General features: G+C 39.4%; 1 protein-coding gene across 12 annotated transcripts in view; it reads left to right on the top strand.

Moving 5' to 3' along the window:
* The window catches only part of plce1 (phospholipase C, epsilon 1), a 76,303-nt gene extending 54,567 nt beyond the window's left edge, over positions 1–21,736 (top strand). For 4 of the 12 annotated variants that reach the window (XM_052570519.1, XM_052570516.1, XM_052570527.1 and 1 more), the window contains 27 exons: positions 277–946; positions 1,506–1,691; positions 1,769–1,886; positions 2,192–2,348; positions 3,443–3,565; positions 3,645–3,781; positions 3,863–4,101; positions 4,757–4,818; positions 4,952–5,117; positions 5,319–5,426; positions 5,512–5,628; positions 5,715–5,873; positions 8,151–8,280; positions 8,497–8,538; positions 10,478–10,587; positions 10,666–10,783; positions 12,864–12,995; positions 13,774–14,067; positions 15,224–15,387; positions 15,467–15,728; positions 16,103–16,221; positions 16,944–17,072; positions 17,338–17,529; positions 17,786–17,947; positions 18,021–18,233; positions 18,979–19,105; positions 20,324–21,736. In XM_052570519.1, coding sequence (XP_052426479.1) covers positions 277–946; positions 1,506–1,691; positions 1,769–1,886; positions 2,192–2,348; positions 3,443–3,565; positions 3,645–3,781; positions 3,863–4,101; positions 4,757–4,818; positions 4,952–5,117; positions 5,319–5,426; positions 5,512–5,628; positions 5,715–5,873; positions 8,151–8,280; positions 8,497–8,538; positions 10,478–10,587; positions 10,666–10,783; positions 12,864–12,995; positions 13,774–14,067; positions 15,224–15,387; positions 15,467–15,728; positions 16,103–16,221; positions 16,944–17,072; positions 17,338–17,529; positions 17,786–17,947; positions 18,021–18,233; positions 18,979–19,105; positions 20,324–20,448 — 4,561 coding nt within the window. In that variant the 3' untranslated portion in view covers positions 20,449–21,736. Of the gene's footprint in view, positions 1–276; positions 947–1,505; positions 1,692–1,768; positions 1,887–2,191; positions 2,349–3,442; positions 3,566–3,644; positions 3,782–3,862; positions 4,102–4,756; positions 4,819–4,951; positions 5,118–5,318; positions 5,427–5,511; positions 5,629–5,714; positions 5,874–8,150; positions 8,281–8,496; positions 8,539–10,477; positions 10,588–10,665; positions 10,784–12,863; positions 12,996–13,773; positions 14,068–15,223; positions 15,388–15,466; positions 15,729–16,102; positions 16,222–16,943; positions 17,073–17,337; positions 17,530–17,785; positions 17,948–18,020; positions 18,234–18,978; positions 19,212–20,323 lie in introns of all 12 variants that reach the window. The other 8 variants (XM_052570517.1, XM_052570520.1, XM_052570518.1 and 5 more) reach the window with 7 other exon arrangements.
* Positions 21,737–21,798: the final 62 nt, after the last annotated feature.

Below are 21,798 nucleotides of genomic sequence, written 5' to 3'. Positions count from 1 at the left end.
AACCACATTTAAGCTTAAGGTGCCAACTCTGCCACAGTGCACGATTTAAAGTAATTTAATGCATAGCATTGTATTATTTTCCATAATGGCACCTAAATTTGTGTCTTTTAGGTAGACAGTGCTCTTTAATACTCAAAGCTCATGTCAACTTCTTTTGCAAGACTAATATGGCATTACCTTTTCTAACACATTGAGAAGTTTTGCAGGCAGAGTTATGTTTATTTAGTCATTTGATTCTTGATTTTTGCTTCAACCGCTTCTTGTCTTTTTCCGTAGGTTTTTAGTAGGAGACCTCTCGGACTCTGAAGTAGACCCGTTTGAGCTGGCTAAGGATGTAGACCTCCAGACCACAGAAGAGGTGCGTGGACCATTTAGCCATGGAACAGAGCTCATCCCCTGGTACGTGCTCTCTCTTCAACCAGATATCCACCAGTTCCTGCTGCAGGGAGCAACAGTTATCCACTACGACCCTGAGAGCCACCTCACCGCCCGCTGCCTCCTCCGTCTACAGCCCGATAACTGCTTCCTTACCTGGTCCAAGCCCCACAGCAGCTGTGTCCCAGGTAGAGGAGCCAGAGGCTTCATGGGACATCCACCATCCCCAGACCACTTACCCCTGGCCCAACCTGTGCACTGCGGACTGACCGAAGGACTCCTAGACCTTAACGTGGTGAAGGCAGTGTTTATGGGTCACCCTGGAGTGGATGTTAACTATGTATGCCTGCAGCACAAACTGTGTGACATGAACCCTGGCGAAAATGGTCTCACGCTGCTATATGGACTTCACACCACAGACAACAGGCTTCTGCACTTTGTGGCCCCCAAGCACACGGCACAAATGCTGCACGAAGGCCTCCAGGAGCTGCTCAGTGCCATCAGGAAGATCAGGAAGTTTCCTGACCAGAGATTACAATGGCTACGAAAGCAGTATGTTAGTTTGTACCAGGTACACTTACATTTCCTCAAGTCAATATATTTGAGAACACAGTACGAGTAGGTTGTTTAGGTGTGGAAGATGTTTTGTTTCTATTGTGATTATTTAGCTAATGTTTTTAAAATGGCGAATTACATATTTCGTATTAAGCTCATTTATCCTGAATACATGGTAAAGATTGCAACAATTGCGATTACAATCACCATGCTATAAACAAGTCTTGCAGGTCTTGCCACTGGTCCCGCTGGTCTGGTTTGATAGTTTTAGAAGTATTTTGTGCACTTTTTAGCTAGCAGGTCAACTAGCTGAACAGCTAAACCAGCTGACCACTAGTTGGCCAGGCTGGTAGACCTGGCAAACCAGCTTAGTCTGCATTTAAATAAAAAATTTGGCACGCATGTTGTGTTCTCAATGTTGAATTATAGAAGTTCACATTTAAGGACATTCTCATATAGCTAAACACATTCCAGTTTTGACTTGTTTTCCTTTAGCATAACTCTGTTAACTTATGTTTATTGTCCATGTTTTATTATGGTTGGGTTTTATATTGTTGTAAAACTCCCTGTTCTAGGAGGATGGTAGATTTGAGGGGCCCACACTGGCTAATGCTATCGAGTTGTTCGGTGGGAGACGCTGGAATATGGGTGCGAGCGGCCCTGGATCGGCCAGCAAGAGTGCAGAGAAGGGCTCTGCCCAGAAAAACAGCCCACTGGGCATTAACTCCAATGTCAAGAAGAAGAAGAAAACCTTAGTCAGGGTAAGGAGTGAAATACTGCAACACAGGCTGTCCTGGCTTGGCTAAATGATTTGACTAATGCACTTTTATGTTCACAGTGGGACAGTGGTGATGGAACAGATGATGAGATGGTGTCGCGCAAGACCAGGAGCTGTAAAGAGACTTTGGGGAGGAGAGAATCAGACCCTTTGGAAAGTGTTGAGCAGGAAAACGCTGGTGAGAGTTACTGAGCAATTTTTTTGACCGCTAATCTGACCTGGGTTAGATATAATTGTTGAAGAATGTTGAGGGTGGTTTCCTTTATAGATGCTTTACTAATACTTTTTTCTCATATTTACACTGAATATACTAGTTCTGTGATGCAAATGTCTTAAAGTGGTTGATTGAAAAGACAACTTTGCAGATAGTTTATGTTCACATACAGATACATGACACAGTACATGAAAGGTAATTGTTGAAAAGGCATAATGAGGCACTTTAAGAGATCAGGGTCATAGTGACATGTTTGAATGTTTCCATAGAAGACTGCAGTACCTTGGGCCACCCTGGATCCCTTTCCTTATCCAACAGCAGAGGCTCCTCCTCATCTTCCTCTGGCTCCTTTAGCACAAACAACTCCACCCCTACCCGCCCCCATTCCTCCCCCGTTCTCCCCGGCAACTCCAAAAGTCAACCAGGGTAAGGCTACTCCCTCTTTAGAAATACGAATTTAGTGCATTCCCAGAAAGCACACAGGCTTCTATTCAATGTGTCTGATGGGTTTAGCATGTTTTGATCTGTTTTTTAAGATATTTTCAATTTTTGGTCTTCAAGAAGGATGCAACATAAAATATGCATATAAATTAACCTTAAACCTGGTTAACAATGTAATTTACTTACATAATCTGACTAATTTTTAAGTAAAATAGGATAACAAGTAAGAAATCTTATTTTATTCCATGAAAGCTGGTTCCAGGTGCTTGAAGGATTTAAAGAGATAGTTCGCTCTTAAATGAAATTTGTTAGAATTTATGACTAAGAATTAAGACATTTTTAATATTCTTTCATGATTTTCCATAAACTGAATCAAAATTTTCATGCACATAAAGGTATTATAAAAGTAATCCATGTGAATCATGCTGTTTAATCCAAGTCTTCTGAAAAGATACAATCACTGTACTTGATGAACAGACTTTAATTCAGGTGTTTATTCAGTGCACATCAAATATGTGATCCTGGACCACAAAACCAGTCTTAAGTGTAGATTAATCTTTTAAAACGATTGAAATTAATACATCATCTGAACTCTAGCTTTCCAGTGATGTATGGTTTGTTATGATAGGACAATATTTGGCCGAAATGAAACTATTTGAAAATCTGGAATCTGAGGGTGCAAAAAAATACTGAGAAAATCCCCTTTGATGTTGTCCAAATGAATTCTTAGCAATGCATATTACTAATCAAAAATTATGTTTTGATATATTTGCGGTTGGAAATTTACAAAATCTCTTCATGGAACATGATCTTTACTTAATATCCTAATGATTTTTGGCATAAAAGAAAAATCTATAATTTTGACCCATTCATTGTTTTTTTGGCTATTGCTACAAATATACCCCAGAGACGTAAGACTGGTTTTGTGGTCCAGTGTCACATATGGTTAATATTTAAGCTCAAACATGTGAGGTGCAAGAACAAATCTCAATAATTTCTTGCATAATGAAAACTAAATTCTATTACTTGTCTCAAAAAGGCCATTTTGGTATAGAGATGCCTATGTTTGGTGTTTTTAGGGCCTGGAGCAGTCGGAGCTGGCATGGTCGAGGGAAAGGCTTCTTCAGGGGCTTTCAGGACCTCATGATCTCCGACAGCATCATGAGCTTTGTTGAATTTGTGGAGCTCTTCAAGTCTTTTAGGTAGAACACACCTTTCCTTCCAAAAACAGTTGCGTTTTGAATTTGGATGATACTTGAACATTTCCCGTTGTGTGCCCAGCATTCGCAGTCGTAAGGATCTGAAGGAACTGTTCGACACTTACGCCGTGCCTTGTAGTCGCTCGGGCCCTGACTCTGTCCCACTCTACACCACACTGAGGATTGATGACAAACTCACAGGATTGCAGCCGGATCTTGGTGGGCATGTGTGAATAATAAGATTGTCTTTTTTTTTCTTTTTTTTTACCGATTGGTTTTACAAAGCTGATGTCTTCACAGATCTCCTAACTCGCAACGGTTCTGACCTGGGTCTTTTTATCCGCACACGTCAGCAAATTTCTGAGAACCAGAAGCAGATTTCAGACGCCATCGCAGCTGCTAGCATCGTGAGCAATGGCACTGGAGTGGAGAATTCATCGCTCGGTGTGCTGGGTCTGGCCATCTCTCAGCTCAACGACTTCCTGGTCAACTGTCAGGGAGAACATCTGAGCTATGATGAGATTCTCACCATCATACAGGTGTGTGGAAGAAATCTCTCAAAACTGATCTCAGCCAGAAAAAGTTTGATCAGACCTGTGAATGTTTCTCTGAATATGAAAAAGGTCATTCTTATTATAAAGCAGATTAATATGCTTGTGTTTTAATTTACAGACTCATCTTTGGATAATGAAACAGTTGTTTTCTGTAAAGCTGCTTTATAGCTGAATCAAACTTGTTTCATAAATGAAGAATTTTTATGACATTGACACTTATCGAATTGAACCGAATGAACACAGAACTGACTCGAGCAGAATAATAAAGAATAATACTGTTATCTTTGTAGAGCTGCTTTACAGCAGATTTTGAATGTCTGGAAAAGACCTGGAAAAGACATTTTCAAGCCAACATTCAAACTTTGTCTATTCCTCCTCATGTTATTTATGTGAAGTTGTATTGTCGGAAAAGAAAATTGCCTCAAATATCTGTCAAAGTGTTTGGCATGGATTTAAAGCTCTCAACAGTGGGTCATCATTTAACCGTTAACATGCACAATCGATTCTTCCTTTAGTAAGAATAAGAGTCGTTGACTGACAGTTCGATATTAACGTCTCACAAGCTCATGACTCACTTTGAGACATCTAATGATATGCATGCCAGTGTAATAATATTTAATTAGTTTTTTTGTTTCTTTAGAAATTTGAGCCTTCTTCAAACATGCGTCAGATGGGGTGGATGTCCTTTGAAGGATTTGCCAGGTTTGGTTTTATTAAACATTTTTGACAAAATGATGTGGACCAGCAGTTTCCGAAACACAATACTTTGGCAGATTTGGATAATCTGCTGTATTGATATAATCTCATGACCGAAAGTTTAATCTACCTCTCGAAGGTTTCTTATGGACAAGGACAACTTTGCCTCCAAAAACGAGGAGTCTCAAGTGAGTCTGGATGAGCTCCAGTATCCGCTCTCGTACTATTACATCGAGTCCTCTCATAACACATACCTCACGGGCCATCAGCTGAAGGGAGAGTCTTCAGTGGAGCTCTACAGCCAGGTACATCTTCAGCACAGCTTCTCTGTTTATCCTGAACCTGATCCAGGGCAAAAATCGTTTCACAATTCACTCCATAAATATGCTTGACGATCGCTGCTTCACATGCCGTCCTGTAGAAGTCACCTGCAAGTGAATGTTGCTGAAACCACAGCACGTGAGTGATGCCTGGAGTTCACGATTGATTTATTGGTTCTGCCGCAGGTGTTGCTGCAGGGCTGTCGTAGTGTTGAGCTGGACTGCTGGGACGGGGACGACGGCATGCCTGTTATATACCATGGACACACTCTTACTACTAAGATTCCCTTCAAGGTGGGTTTAGAAATCCATACATGAAGAGACTTCTGTTGATTTTATGTATGTTTTCCATTGACTGAAATGCTCTTGTGGTCTGTAGGATGTTGTCGAAGCCGTTAATCGTTCAGCGTTTGTGAACTCAGAGATGCCCGTGATTCTGTCCATCGAAAACCACTGCTCTTTACCACAGCAACGCAAGATGGCTGAGATTTTTAAGGTACCTGCCTGACTTTATTTGTTGCTAAATCACAATTCATAAGATGTTTCTTGTGGAAAGTGAACATTATGTATTTTGTTCTTCAGACAGTGTTTGGTGAGAAGCTGGTGACCAAGTTCCTGTTTGAGAGTGATTTTGCGGATGAGCCTTTGCTTCCATCTCCCCTGCAGCTCCGAGGGAAGATCCTACTGAAAAATAAGAAGCTGAAAGCTCACCAGGCTCCAGTAGACATTCTCAAACAAAAGGTAGATGAAAAAAAAAATACCTAGGTCTATGGAAAAATGGCCAATCAAAGTATTAAAAAGTATTTGTAAATAAGTTTTTTTTTTTTTTTTTCCAAATGTCTTGGCTAGGCCCTGTTGTAATCTGGGGATTTTTTTTTTCAGACGTTTTTTTCTTTGTACTCCTAAAAAAAAAAACACCAGTGCCTGAGACACTGATATATCTGCTACACAAAACAAATACAATATAGCTACCGTATTTTTCGGACTATAAGTCACACTTTTTTTCATAGTTTGGCTGGTCCTGTGACTTAGTCAGGTGTGACTTATTTATCAAAATGAATTAAACAAGAACAGAGAGAAATGAACCAGTAAAACATTACCGTCTACAGCCACGAGAGGGCGCTCTATGCTGCTCAGTGCTCCTGTAGTCCAGTGGTTCCCAAAGTAGGGGTCGCGACCCCACGGTGGGTCGCGGGACCCCGGCACAGGGGTCGCGAGATGATTTCGATATAGGCTTTATATATTTTTGTTTCAATTAATTTAACTCTTTCGCATCGCACGTACGATCACACCGGTGTGATCAGTCTAGGCTAGTCCCTGGAGTGTACGACCACACCGGTCAGTGCATGACGTGAAATTCAAATGTGCTCTCGCGAGTTGGCTGGCGCTGAGCCAGAGACAAGTGCGCTCAGAGCTGTCATCACAACTTTTCAGTGTTTTCAACCACATAATGTTTATTTTAGGTTTCAGACATATAAGTACTAGAAAAAACAATACATTTAGAGTTTGTAAAATACACACTGATGTCAAAGGAAGAGGCTATAATAATCTTTTTCATTATAATTAGACACATTTTATTCATATCAGATACACATTGTGTAAGTAACTTTAAAGTTTACTCCATTATTCTCCCAGTTCACCAGCCACTTACTTTTATGTATTTCGGGAGAAGTGGATGAATTCACATGTTGTAAATCCAACAGATCTAATTCTCTGAACTGCGTCTGCGGCACAAACTAAGATGGCGGCGCCCATCGCGCATACAGCTCAACTAACGCGATCGTTATAAAGGTGTTTAAACAACAAAACAATTCCACTTGCATATATTTGACAATCGGAATATCAGCTATTTCATGCCATATCTAACAAATTTGTTAATATTTTGAATAAAAAAGGAAAAATGACAAAAGCGGATCATTCATTCAGCTCTGTTGTTGCTGCGGTATGTCACGTGACAAGCAATGACGCGTCACCATGGAAAGCATAAAGTGACACATCTAGCGGATTAGCATGAGTGTGTGTGTGTGTGTGTGTGTGTGTGTGCGTGCGTGCGTGCGTGCGTGCGTGTGCGCGCGCGCGCACGGGTGTGAGCACGCGTGTGAGCAGCTCAGACTTACTCGACTGGTTCCTGATGGCAGAATAATGAACGAGTTCAACCCAACATAGCTGCACAGTTACTTTCCGAGAGAGAACAGGTGGATATCGAGCAGCTCATGCAGAATTGTAACACTGATTTTGCACGCAGAACAATAAAATATAACTTCGTGTGCTTTGAGACTGGGCATAAAATTGATTTGCTGTACATTTCACACGACGAGAGGTGTTTTTTTTGGGGGGGGGGGGGGGGGGTCGCGGGGCAGCAGCGCATTTATCATGGGGTCGCGGGCTAAAAAGTTTGGGAACACCTGCTGTAGTCTACACTGAAAACAAAGAGCGCCCTCTCGCGGCTGTAGACGGTAATGTTTTCTCTTGGTTCTTGGTTCAAAATAAATGTGACTTATAGTCCAGTGCGACTTGTATATGTTTTTTTCCTCTTCATGACGTATTTTTGGACTGATGCGACTTATACTCAGGTGCGACTTATAGTCTGAAAAATACGGTAGTTTTAAAATTTAGTGATCATTATATTACTAAATCAGCCAGCCTAAAATTGTTGAAACAAACAAAAAATGAATGCATTATAGACAACAGTATGAGCTTTTGTAAAATCAATAAAAAACTACATTTGACTTGAGTGAAAATTTTTAAAAGACTTTAACTGAGCTGGAAGTGCTACACTCTTATTGGAAAGCACAATCAAATTAACCAGAATAGTTAAGAAACAAACAAACAAGGGGTAGAGAATGTGTGGAATTGTGTGAATGAAAGATTTCCCAATCCTGTGGAAATCTGCACAGCCTCAGAGTGGTCTTGACTAACTGTTAAACATACTTAGTGTCAACACATTTTATTGAGTCCATGAAAATTCCATTTAACAAATCAAGAATGAATAGTTAAAGTTTTTTTTCTTTCCAAAAGGCACATCAGCTGGCTAACATGCAGGCCCAGGCCAACAACGGCACAGTCAGTGGAACATCGCTGGGAAACAATGAGGAAGAAGAAGAAGAGGAAGACGAGTATGACTATGATTATGAGTCACTGTCTGATGGTAAACATACTTTGCATTACTCAAGCCAATGTGTCCTTTATTTCAACTTGAATCGGCAGCGATTATTGGAACATTGAGTGGAATTTTCTGTTCTGTTCACTAACCCTCTCACGATCTTTTACTGTTCTCACGATGGCACCTTGTAGCATGTTGACCTTTTCCCACTCCCCCTCCTTTCTTTCATTTTCTTCCCTCTTTTTTTCTCCTTTTTCTCAGCTGATGTCCTCAATGCTTCCACAGCCTCTTATGGCCAGGAAGGTAAACGTATTGTGTGTGTGTGTGTGTGTGTGGGTAGTTGACACATGCACATTATTTAATGTTGGATTCTTTTTTTTCTTCTTTTTTTAAAGCTTTGCTTTTGCATTAGGCTTTTTTCCTCAAATTTATAAGTTAATTAAATACATGACCAGTCATTAATGAAAATTGGGAATTAGATAAGGCATGTTTACTGATGCACTGGTCACCACGGTGCAGTTTGTACATTTTAATTTCTATTATTTGGTGAATAATTAAAATTTTAGTGGATAATTGTAAGATTGTGGCCAAAATGTGTATTATTTGCTGTCCAGACAAATGATCAAAATGTATGTAAAAATAATTGGTCTAGGAGACGTAGATGTCTTGTCAACTGCCCATGTAAATGCGTGCCGTGATGTCGTGTCTCACTCTTACTGCTACATGCTGCTGGTGTGTGATGTGACTGCTTGGAATCAAAGTAGAGGCAATCAAAGCAGAATAATTGTGCTTGTGTCTGAGAGCCATCAGGTGTGTGCTGTCTGCTTCTGGCATATACGGTCAGCATATAAACAGAACCACCCAAACTTGCTTCAACGTTTGCTTCCACGTCTTTGGCGTTTTGAAAATGGCTCGACCTTGCTTGCGGCACTGGCTCATCGGTGGGGAAAAACAAAGCCATCTGGTTTCTCAGGCCCTGCACTGCTCCCTGTTAAAAGAGACTTTGTTCTTTCCCATACGGCTTTCCCCAGAGACTCCGCTATGGGGAATGCCGGGCATTCACTCATCCTGCTTTCCTAGGCTGGGCATGCATTTGCCATGATTTTACCTTCTGAGACAAATTTCAGATTTGTTTCGGTAAAATGGAAATCTTTGATTGATTCATGAGACATCAGCAGATGACCAATTAATAGCCTTTTTGCTAAATCTCCAGTGATGTCCTGATGTCTGTGGGTTGCACACCTACAGAATGACTGCTCCTGTGATCACAATACGCTCAGTAGATGTGGTTACTTTTTCAGGATGTCAGAACATTGCTCATGGTTGACAAAACCGAGCCGAGTCACTTTTTACGTCAAAGTCTTGGTTACCTTGAAATTCATGACCATTCTAATTGGCATATTGCAGTATTTATAATTTATCTATGCACATAATTTTTTTAATTAATGTGGCCAATGCAGTGTTAAATCAAAAACATCAACATCCTCTACCCTTCAAAATGACAATGACACTCTCAGAAAAAAAGGTACAAAAGCTGTCACTGGGGCAGTACCTTTTCAAAAGACACACCTTCTGAGTTCAACATGAAGATGAAACAATAATTCCTAGCATGTCACTCATGAAATCAACTGGGCCAATAAATCCCTGATGGATAAACTCAAGTACAGCCCTATATCACCTGGATATAGATCGCAATAGAGAAGAAAAACTGATTCTGAAGGGATGGTTCACCTCAAAATGCAAGCTCTGTCATCATTTACAATTACTGCATGTACTTCCAAGTCTATGTGAGTGACTTGACTTCTGCTGAACATATTTTGATGAATGTCTCAATGTTTTTTTTCTTAGTCCATACAATGATACAAAGTGAATGGTCTCCAATACTGTTGGGTTAAAAACATTCATCAAAATATTTTTTAAAAAGGAAAGGAGGTAATATAGGTTTGACATAAGGGTAAGTAAATGATGACCGATGTTTGCGTGAACAATCCCTTTGAGAAGTAAATGCATACAGTAGTGTCAGACTACACTATTGATAAGTCTTTCTTGACTTCTCTCAAATACTGTATGACTGCTTCATCTTTGTGCTTTGAAAAAAGTTTTTTTTTTTTGTATTTAGATGGAATTGTTCTCATTTATTATTTATTTATTTATTTTTGTAAATCACATGATGTGTTTTGGCTGAAGAAATGGATCTTTGGGTCTTTGTAGAGAAGTTTCTTTGTGTTTTACTTTTCTGCAGACAATATTCTGGACGACAAACCTGAAGGCAAGTCATCCACTGAGAAACTTCAGTATGAGTCCAATGATGAGATGCCCAAGCGGTTTAAGAAAGCGGGAAGCAAAGGAAAGGTCTGTACAGAACTGTAATGATGAACATTTGAGATCTTTTCTTCCTGAATACATACTTGATCTGTGATGTTTGTACAGATGTTTGATATGGAGCTAGGAGAGGAGTTCTACCTGCCCCAGAATGAGAAGGAGAGCAGACAGATCGCTCAAGAGCTCTCCGATCTGGTCATCTACTGTCAGGCTATCAAATTCCCAGGTTTACATCTTATTTCATTACTATACAAGCACAGTGACAAATGTTTGTAGTTCACTCTGCCTCTGGGACACACACAATTAGTAATGTACTGAAATATTTGGCCCGAAAATAATCTTTTTATTTTGGCTAAATAATTTACATTTATTTAAGTGCACCCACAATATGCTGTTTTGAGTTTATTCATGACTTTATAAAACTTCACTAAACAGTATTTATAACATGCTTCCTAGTGCTGGGCGGTAAACCGGTTCATACCGAAAGCCGGTGTATATTTGCGTTACGATGTTAATTTTGAATATACCGCCATACCAGTGTATTTAATTGCTCCACGTTCGAGACACTGTTTCAGACGGACCCTTTACAATGTTGCACTTCTAAGCAGCGACTGCGAGGCGTGGTGAGGGTACACACACAGTGTTACGTAGTAACGCCTGTTACACACAGTCCGACTGCAGTGTGTATTAACAGATTCCAGCTGCATGAGGTTGCGGTCCGTCAGTTCGTTCATGGAGCGGTGCGTCGTCTGCAGCAGTGCAGCGATTGTTAACGTACTGAGTCTATTTTTGCTTTGCTGCAGGCGCTGAATTAGAAAGTGAAAGCGCATTGTTTGCAGGAAAAATGAACATTGATTGACATGGAAATGCAGTCAGATGGGTTTTTGGCTAGGTTTAAAACAAGAAAAAGAGCACTTTTAGATAAACAAGGAAAACAATATATATGTTCACTTTTATGGAAGCAGAAAAACAAAGTTCATTAAGACCCGTGGGATTGCTTGTGATTAAAGATTTAAATGCAAAATGCACGAGACTGTTTCTGTCTATGTTGATTTAATTTTAAATATTTAAACAAGAAAAGTATGCTAATTATTGTGTTTAAATATTTTGCCGCTTGCTTGAGCAGCTTATTATACAAACCTAGAAGTAAAATACATACAATAATGCGTTGTTTATATTTATTAAGTCTAAACTAATGTCTATATGAAAGATTATTACTGTTCTGTGATAAAAGACTCAAAATTCTGAAAAAATATATAGATATTTTTTTTACATGATATGAAATCAAAACAATGAACAAATGTTGTGTTTGTGGACTAAACCGACGCGGATCAGTAGCGGACTGCAAACGCGTCCTGTGTGAAAGCACAATGAGTCCGTGTTGCAAACATGACTTGGAATATCAACCAGCAGAAAATGCATTGTACACCTGATTATGCATAAAAAAACAAAACAAAAACAAAACGTCATAAACCGGTATAATAAAAAAAAAAAAAAACGTGATATACATTTTTGGTCAAACCGCCAAGCACTAATGCTTCCCATCAAGCAATCACAATAACCTACTCTACATGAACATCAGACAGTACATTATGTTGAAAGAAACAACACAATTTGCTGAAATCCTTTCTCATTAATAACTGTGAAGGTGTTAAATAAAAGAGCTTGTAAATATACATATTGCATTTATCTGGAAAACCATTCAATGCTCATAGCAAGCTTTTATTTCAGACATAATTTAAATGTTTATATTTCAGCAATGAATTGCAGTAGAATCATAATTATATTGTGATAATTATTGAATATAATTTAATAATTAATGAATTGTTAAAAAATGTATTTTAATTTTTGGAAAAAAAATGTATTTCAGTGCATCACTACATGCAATTTCTTTTAGTTATAAAGTGATTTGTACATGCAGTTCACAACTGACAAACACCCAATGTGTTAACTAGCAAAAGTACAGTAGATGCAACCTCTTAATGGACGACTGCACTGTGTTGAGAAAGCTACTTTACAAATGTGGCCACAATACACTTCAACTACAGTTTAAATTTATAAGCAACACTTCTTCTGTTGTGTTTTTGTGCTACAAGGCTAATGTAAGCTGCTGTAGAATTTGCTGAATTAGACACTAAAAAAGGATGGGCAAATTAGATTCAGGTGTTTGCCTCTACTGGAAACTGTAATAGTCCCAGAGGCGAGCCTTGAACAAACAAACATAATCAAGCTCTTGAGTTCTGGAGAAGCATATACCCTGCAGCCGTGACCTTACATATGTGTGTGTTTGTGTGCGTGGGAACTAGGCCTCTCCACCCCTTCTCCATCAGGCTCTGGAAGGGGAAAAGACAGAAAATGCCGGAAATCCATCTTTGGCAGCGCTCCTGCACGCGGGTGCCCCGGGGAGCCTGTGACGTTGGTCCGAGCTCCAGGGAAAGGTACAGCCGCCTCAGTTTTGCACAAAACTGTGCACAGGGCACGCAGGAAATAGAACACCCACTTAGAGCACCCATGGGAAAAGGGCTCTCAAGTTTTCCATTATACTGAAGTCCCTCGAAAGCACATAAAAATGCCTTTCTGCAGATTATTTCCAATGACTGACTGTATGAGAAAACAAGCATGTGCTTTTTGAAGAGAAGCACTTTTGAAGGGCAAGTGCTTCTTTGAATTAAATCTGAAATTGATAACTTCCTGCCATCTTAACAGAAGTTAAGCCATCTTTTCCATGCATTTGCAATCAATGGAATATTATAAGCTTGAATCCTATAGGTCATGTTTATGATTAAGTTGCTTTATGCAGTTTGAAAGCCTCAGTCCCGAAGGGTGTCAAAAGAATAGAATCAGAACTAGCGATGCCAGATCAAATCATTAGAAAGAAGTTTATAAAACTTAAATTATAAAACTAATCTATATATTTTTTATTTCTTAATGTCTTCATTTTCAAAATAAGTTTTTATTTTTTAATTGAACAACCACATGCAAAACTCTTGAGCATGCTGTAGTGGTGATAAGGACATGACTTACCCCTTCTGTAAACACGCTCTGTTTCTGTTTTTGCCTGTTTGCCAAATTGCATGTGACTCAGCCTCATACCGTAACTATCTCACGCTGCTTAGTTTCACTTTTAAACATTTTCTCTGAAAGACATTTTTAGGTCCTTTCCACTTGTTGCAATATCAACTTAATATGAAATCAGTGTTGTTGTTTCTTCTGCAGCCAGTCTGGAGGGCGTTCGAATGAACTGGGAGGAACAAACATCACTAACTCTGAGCCCGAGCACGTCTCTCAGCTCCATCATCCGCACACCCAAATGCTACCACATCTCCTCTGTCAATGAGAATGCTGCGAAGCGTCTGTGTCGCCGCTACTCCCAGAAACTCATCCAGCACACCAGCTGCCAGCTGCTCCGCACGTACCCTGCAGCTACACGCATCGACTCCGCCAACCCCAATCCTCTCATCTACTGGCTGCACGGAATCCAGCTGGTGGCCCTCAACTACCAGACCGACGGTAAAGAGCGTGATCTCCTGCTCAGGACAGGAATTAAGCCAGTGTAAATGACAGTGACAGACTGATATATTGACCATGCTGATCAGTCAGGCCATTTTTATAGTGTTTCACTCAACAGAAAACATCCAAAATACACTTTTAAGGGTTTATTTTATTGGACTTTATCTACATTAGTCAACATTAGAAGTCAATCACAAAAGTTAAAGACAAGAACGGATATATATATATGGTTTTAGGACAACTTTGATGAGAGGTTTTTTGATCTACTTCAAATGTTGTCATTTCTGATACATTTTTTAAAGGTTTTTTTTTTTTAATGATTGCGCTGGGCCAGAAATCTCCACTTCAGCAGCACTTATGTACCTATCTATTTTCGTGAAGATTTTCACAGAGGGTTTTGTTCATATCATTTGACTGACTTATATCATATTTATTATTAAAAAACATAGTGATTTTTTCCCCCCTGGGGCTGTTGGCCATATTTTTAATTCATGGTACAATAAACAGATCCCCGAAATCCCCTTTGTAAAAACCATTGACTTATATATATCACCAAAATGAAACAAGAATTTTGCATTTTGAATTTGTGCATATTTAATTAGATAATCATTTACTTCATTCACCTGGAATGTCTTGCCTAAAGAGATCATTCATAAAATTAAGTTAAACCAATAAATAATACATCAATTGTTAAATATAACCATTTGTTTTGTAGTATTCCAGGAAAACAGCAGTTTTTATTTGAAATATTTTTCTTTAATACACAATTTAAAAATAAAATAAAAAAATAAGTTGTTTTTATTTTGTTCTGCTTTTAAACTATACACATGAACACATTTCCATGTAGCAGAAAAAAACGAGAAAGAAAGAATAAAAAACGAAAAACCCAGCCTCTCAGTATTTTACATACTTTTCTTTTATTCGCACCTTTCCAAGTTCTTTTATAGACCATTTGAGTAGATAATACACTTGTATTTTTGTGTGGAGTTTATTTTTTATTTACAACCTTTAAATTGTAATCTGTAATCCCATGTAAATCAGCTATCTATACATATATTCAGATGTGATGATGAGTGTTTTTCTGACAGGATTATTTCAAGAATTCGGTCAGTTTTGTGAGAGAATGATTGGATGTGGCTGGATTGATCTCCTCTAGACTTGCCCATGCAGCTGAACGCGGCTCTGTTCGAGGCTAATGGTCAGTGTGGTTATGTGCTGAAGCCTCCAGTCCTGTGGGATCGAAGCTGCCCTCTCTATCAGCAGTTTTACCCTCTGGATCGAGACCTGGAGAACTTGACCCCCACATTATACACTCTCACTGTAAGGATCCCGCACTTGTTTAGTGTCATACCTCCTCTTATCTGATCTAACCGACATGAATGAATTACTGTGTGCACAGATTGTGTCGGGACAGAACGTGTGTCCGGGAAACTCAAACGGCAGTCCCTGTGTGGAAGTGGAGGTGTTGGGCATGCCGGCAGACAGCTGCCATTTCCGCACCAAGCCCATTCACCGCAACACACTCAACCCCATGTGGAACGAGCACTTCCAGTTCCACGTGCACTTCGAGGACATGGCGTTTCTGCGCATCGCTGTCGTGGAGAACAACAGCTCACAGGTCACCGCTCAACGGATACTGCCCCTCAAAACCCTCAAACCAGGTCAAGAGCATTGTGTGATTACTTCTGGACTGATTCTTGATGTGTGATCACTGCAGCATGCTTTATAGATGATCTTCACAATTGACATTTACTTTATATTAGTAATTTAATACTGTAAAAAAAGTTGTTTTGTACTCTAATACTATTTCACAGTATTAACGTTTTTTACTGGTTTCATTAAAAATATTTACGTGTATATATACATTATATTATAAAATATTAAACCTTTTTTTTGACTGTCTAGTGTCCGTCAACTATTGTTGGATGAGAATTTATGCCTTCAGATAACTCCATTTGATCATTTACTGTATTGATTTTTTTTTCTTTATTTAATTGATGAGTAAACATTGTCTGATATTTGTGAATTATTCCAGGTTACAGACACCTGCAGCTGAAGAACCTGCACAACGAGTCTCTGGAGATCTCTAGTCTGTTCATGTTCAGCCGCAGGACGGAGGAGAGCCCCACCGGAGGACCGCTGCCTGCATCTGTGGTGAGAGAGAGCGCGCTCATAACGCACACAGCCGTCAGGATCTCACGAACACTTGACAGTGTTAACGTCGATGATTCCTCTGTATGTGTCTCACAGTCTCATGTTTGAGAAGAAAAACATTGTGTGGATATTTCTGATGTTTTTAAAACTCTGGAATGTGCTGCATTCCTCTCCCTCGGTCCCTGCCATCCCAGTGCAGCCTAGTTTCAATAAAAACAGGAAGTCATAAAGACAGCTACTGTACACAGAAGTGCCATGCTCATTCAAACTGGAAAAATACAGAAAAAAATTAAAACAGTTCCAGGGGAAAAGAAATGTTTGTATCCATCTGGCTTTGAGACTATTTTCTCTCAGAAATTGCTGGTAAATGTCATAATGAAAAGAAACAGCCAGTAACAATTAAACGTGTTTAAAATTAAAATGTACTCCAGTTTATACTTTTTCAGTGTGTTTGCATGTTAAAATGATTAAAAACAACAGTGTTTTTGTCTGAATTGCTGTGGCCGTAGTAGTTTAACTCTGTTATACTCATTTAAAGTGTATTTTCTCTTGCTGGTGTTGTTGCTAAAATACAATAGGTGCATGACACTCCTGACTGTGAACAATTTAGATTAAATCATTTGATTAATTTAACTGTCAGGAGTTGTTTAATAGCTCTGTAACGGTGTTTATTAGTCACGTAGGAAAAAGCGAACTCTGTTGTCATTTTGTTGTTCTCTCAGCTGTTCAGTACGGAGGAAAGACGCGCCGCCCAGCAGCACAAAGTGACAGTGCACGGAGTTCCAGGCCCAGAACCCTTCACCGTAATCTGTGTTAATGAATACACCACGGCCAAGCAGCTCCTGGACTCTGTAAGAACCGAGCCCACACCACAACACTGTTCAGTGCAATGAACCAGAGGTCAGGGTGCAGCTACTGCAGATGCAGCAGTGGAAGCGCTCGCTCTGTGTGTGGTCCGACTTCTCTTGAGAAGTTGTTTTTATGAGTTCTGAAATTCTGTTTCGGGTTAACCCTGTTCATGATTGTCATCCATTCTCTCGTTAGGAACAAGCTTCACATGCATCACATCATCCCTCAGCACATAAACACGTGTTTAAATAGTCTCTTTCTTGCCAGTTGTTTCCGACTACCTCCTTCAACTACTTCCTGATGGAGGAGAAAACGCCTCTGAGCAAGGAGAAGAGCGAGTCGAAGCGAGCGCCCCAGCAGCGTCCCCTGGCGAACGACGAGCGGCTCCTGAGAGTCACTCACAGCTGGCAGCCGCAGGAGGGATGTGTGGGCAGAATATACCTGAAAACCAAGGAAGAGGTTTGTGCTTGCTCTCATTTCATCACTTTTGTGAGACAAACGACAGCATTCATTCAGGTTATTCAAAATACACCCCAAGTTTAGGATATTAGGATAAGAATGGACCCAAAAAATAACCCGAAAATGATTTCCAATATCACTGGACAACATAAATGTAACCCATAACAACAGTGACTCATACAGACTTCATAGAAGATCCACACCCAGTCCTCCAACATTTGATTCTTGATGTGTTGCTCCCCCTGCTGGCTGCTAGCAGAACATCAGCGAGACGAATGCAGTGATGGAGGGGGTGGAGGAGGTGAGCAGCGGAGAGGACGACACCTTCCTGGTGCAGGTTCATGATGTTTCTCCTGAGCAGCCTCACACGGTCATCAAAGCCCCGCGTTACAGCACCGCCCAGGACATCATCCAGCAGGTCAGCTTCACTCAAAGATCTCATCCGTGTCATCTTAATAGCAGAAAATCTAAGTCGCTGTGGTCTGTCGTAGACTCTGAGCAAAGCCAAGTACTCTCTGAGCATCCTGAGCAACCCTAACCCATGTGACTACATCCTGATGGAGGAGCTCACTAAAGACGCGGCAGGAAAGAGATCGTCCTCAGCTAAACCGTGCCAGCGTGTGCTGCAGGACCACGAGTGTGTGTTCCAGGCTCAGAGCCGCTGGAAGGGAGCTGGGAGGTTCATCCTCAAACTCAAGGAGCAGGTAAAAACCTATTCATGTGAAGCACACGCACAAAACATGCTTATCCCCAAACTGAAGGAGCACTAGCATTCAAACTTTTAGGATCAGTGGGATTCTTTTTTACAAAATCTGTTATTTGATCGAATATACAAGAACACAGAAAAAAATGTGCTCCTGTCTTCAGATTCACATGATCCTTCAGAAATCTTTCTTATATGCTGATTTGATGCTCAAGAAACATTTCTGATTATTATCAAAGTTGAAAACAGATAAATATTTGTGAGGAATTTCTTTTTAGACATGTTTTTTTAATTTATTTAATGAATAGGGACATTTATTTTAAACATTTTTTTGTAACAAATGTATTTGTTCAATTTATTGCATCCTTATTTTTATTTTTTTGTCTAAAACATCTCATTGACTCCCTATTTTTGAATCGTTTTTTACAGTTTTTTTCTTTCTTTTAATTTCCATACATTTTTCTATCATTGTTGATTATTGAATCATTTTGTGTGTGTGTGTAGATTGCATTGAAAAAGAGACATTTATACATCTTTATAAAATAAAATTTTATAAATTATTTGTAGATTTTAGCACATTTTAGGACAAAAATATTATATAAAAAAAATAATATTTCCTATAGACATGTTTTTTAGAAAACCTTTTATAAGGCCTAAAAGTTCAGTTATTCTTATTTTGTTTGTGTTAAGTAAATTTTGATGTATACTGTGATTGATTTGATTATTCAACCTGAACTGTCTCTCAGATGGCTCGTGAGGACAAGCGGAGGGGCGTGTCTTTTGCCAGTGAGTTACGGAAGCTGACGGGTCGGAGTCGGAGCTTGACTGTGAACACGAACACGAACGGCTCAGCGGCTCACGAGTCGACACACAGTAAGGAAGAGAAGGCTGCATGTCCCAGCATGGTGCCTCTGCCAGAGGCCTCGGAGTGAAGGAACGCTCTGCAGTGTGTGTGTGCAGTGCATGGAGCTCTCACGAGGTACTAGACACTAACACACCACATATCACAGTCAGTCTGAAATCAGATAGACACATTCAACTGCTGTCCAGAAATGAACATTTGATGAACATACTCATCCATTCTATTGATTTTGTCAATTAGAACAGATTTGGAGAAATGTAGCATTGCATCACTTGCTCACCAATGGATCCTCTGCAGTGAATGGGTGCCGTCAGAATGAGAGTCCAAACAGCTGATAAAAAGCAATCCAGTCCATCAATTAAAATCTTGTAAAGAGAAATCTGTGTGTTTGTAAGAAACTCATTCAAAAACATTAAGAAAAGCCCAAACAGTTCAACGCATTTATAAAATATGTTGGTGGACAGCAGGGGATGAACATTTTCACTGGACATTATGGACTTGTATTTTGGCCAGAAGTTACAGTTTAAAGTTCAAACTGAAGGATTTGTTTCTTACAGACATGCATCTTTTCACTTCACAAGACATTCGTTGATGTTCTAGAGTTGTGTGGATTATTGGGATGTTCTTATCAACTGTTTGGACTCTCATTCTGACGGCACCCATTCACTGCAGATGATCCACTGGTGACCAAGCGATGGAATTCTATTTTCTGTATATTCTAAATCTGTTCCCATTAAGAAAGATTGAAATGTTCATTTTGTGTATGATTTAGTCATCCCAGATGCAGAGGTGACTGCTGGTTGATATCTGCCGTTCTTTATCTGTCATGAACTAATGTTATTAATTAACAGTGCACCATGTCTTTACCATCAGTAAAAAATGATTAGTAGCATGTAATATTTAATAGACTTCAGTCAGAGTCGACCATGTATAGTTTGCTGCAAGTGAATATGAGCCTGTTAAACTTTAGACAAAAATGAGACGAAACCTTAGGAGCTCAAGTACATCTGAAAACACTGCATGTCTGTTCCTCACTTGGATTCATGTCAACTGAAACTGAAGACTGGAGTAATGATGCTGGAAATTCAGTAATAATATTTCACAATATTAACATAGTTTTGATCAAATAAATGGCGTCTTGCTGCACGTAAGACACTTGTTAAACATTTTTTAGAATGACATGAGGGTGAGTCATTAGTGATGTAATTTTCATTTTTGGATGAAATCAGATTCTCTGTCGATGGAGATGAAGGCCTGGATGGCTGAGGGACACTCAGGTTCTCGGAGCGATCGCACCCCTGCCCCGTCCCCCTGGACCCTCCCGCTGCTGAGGAACTGGAAGCTGCACAAATGAGTCCAGACCCGAGCAGCACCTCCAGTGTCCAGCCTGACGGCCCCTGAGCTCGTCCCGTGCAGAACACCATGACCTGCTGATGGGTCGAGCACGGCTTCAGTCACTTCAGCAGGATGTCAGATGAAGGCAGTTTCTCCTCACTTCTGTACTTCTTTTCCTTTTTTAACAGTACTGTAAGTGAATGCATCTGTATGCATTTGAGTTTTTATTTGTGGTTTTGCACATTACCTTCAAGTCCAGCTATTTTGAAAGCTTTTTAAATACTTTATTTACATCCCCTTTTTGGATTGGCAGAAATGAAATCAAGCAGCATACTGCTCCCAGCACATTCGTTTAACACTACTCTTCTTTCTTGTTTTTAGAAGTAAAATGATTGATTTCCAAACTTTAGGATTATTTAATCTGGTGTGATTTGTTTGGAGTTCACAGCAAATGTGCACAAGATGTTTAGAAAGATGCGAGGCAGATTTGTTCTGCATATTTTAGCAGCTAATTGAATTCGATGGCTTTTATTGCACACGTCCTGCACTGCATTTTAATGACCAACAGCAGAAAAAATGACAAATGCAAGGTGTTGAACGGTACCTTTCTGTAAACTGCCTCGAATCTATTACCAGTATTACAAAAACAAGCTTTTGAAGAAACGTCACTTTTAAATGATGTTTTTTTTATGTATGTTATTGATTTATTTCTTTATTTTATTATAGCTTGTAATGTTTTATATAGTTCGTTCTTGTTGCACTTTTGCTTTTGTTTTTATTTCCCCATTTACAGCTGCAGAGCAAATAATTATTTCTAAAATATTTTTATTCTTGCATTTATGGAGATCTCGAGATCTTCACTGGCACTTGTATTGCTTGTTTGGGAATATTTTAATTTAAAATCAATACATTAAGATATATAATTATTGTAATTATTGAAAGCCAGTTCTCTTTTTGTGTTAAATTACATTTTGCTATAATATATTCATGTGATTTTAAAATCACTGCATAGCAGTTGAATCACCTAAAGCTTTGCTTTCTTCTTCAACTTTAAGGGGTCCATTTTCTTTCTTGAAATGAAATCTTTCATAATTTATTGAACTTTATAGCCCAGGTCGGCTGTACTTTTCCAGACATGTACATATGAACGAGAGTACATAATTATGAAATCTGCATTTATTTATTTGTAAGGGCATGAATGTTCCTTCAGCCTGTCCGTACTGTAGTCAAGTGGAATGTATGTATTTTTGTAATTTAGATTTTTAGCACTGTCTTTAAAGATATTAAATATTTTGACATTTAAGTGACTGTAGGAACTATTGAAGTGTTATTTTATTTGTGGTCCACTACAGCATTATGTCTTTTCAAT

This window comes from Carassius gibelio, chromosome B12 (genome assembly GCF_023724105.1).
Source record: "Carassius gibelio isolate Cgi1373 ecotype wild population from Czech Republic chromosome B12, carGib1.2-hapl.c, whole genome shotgun sequence".
NCBI lineage: Eukaryota > Metazoa > Chordata > Actinopteri > Cypriniformes > Cyprinidae > Carassius > Carassius gibelio.
This window is presented reverse-complemented; position numbering and strand designations above follow the sequence as displayed.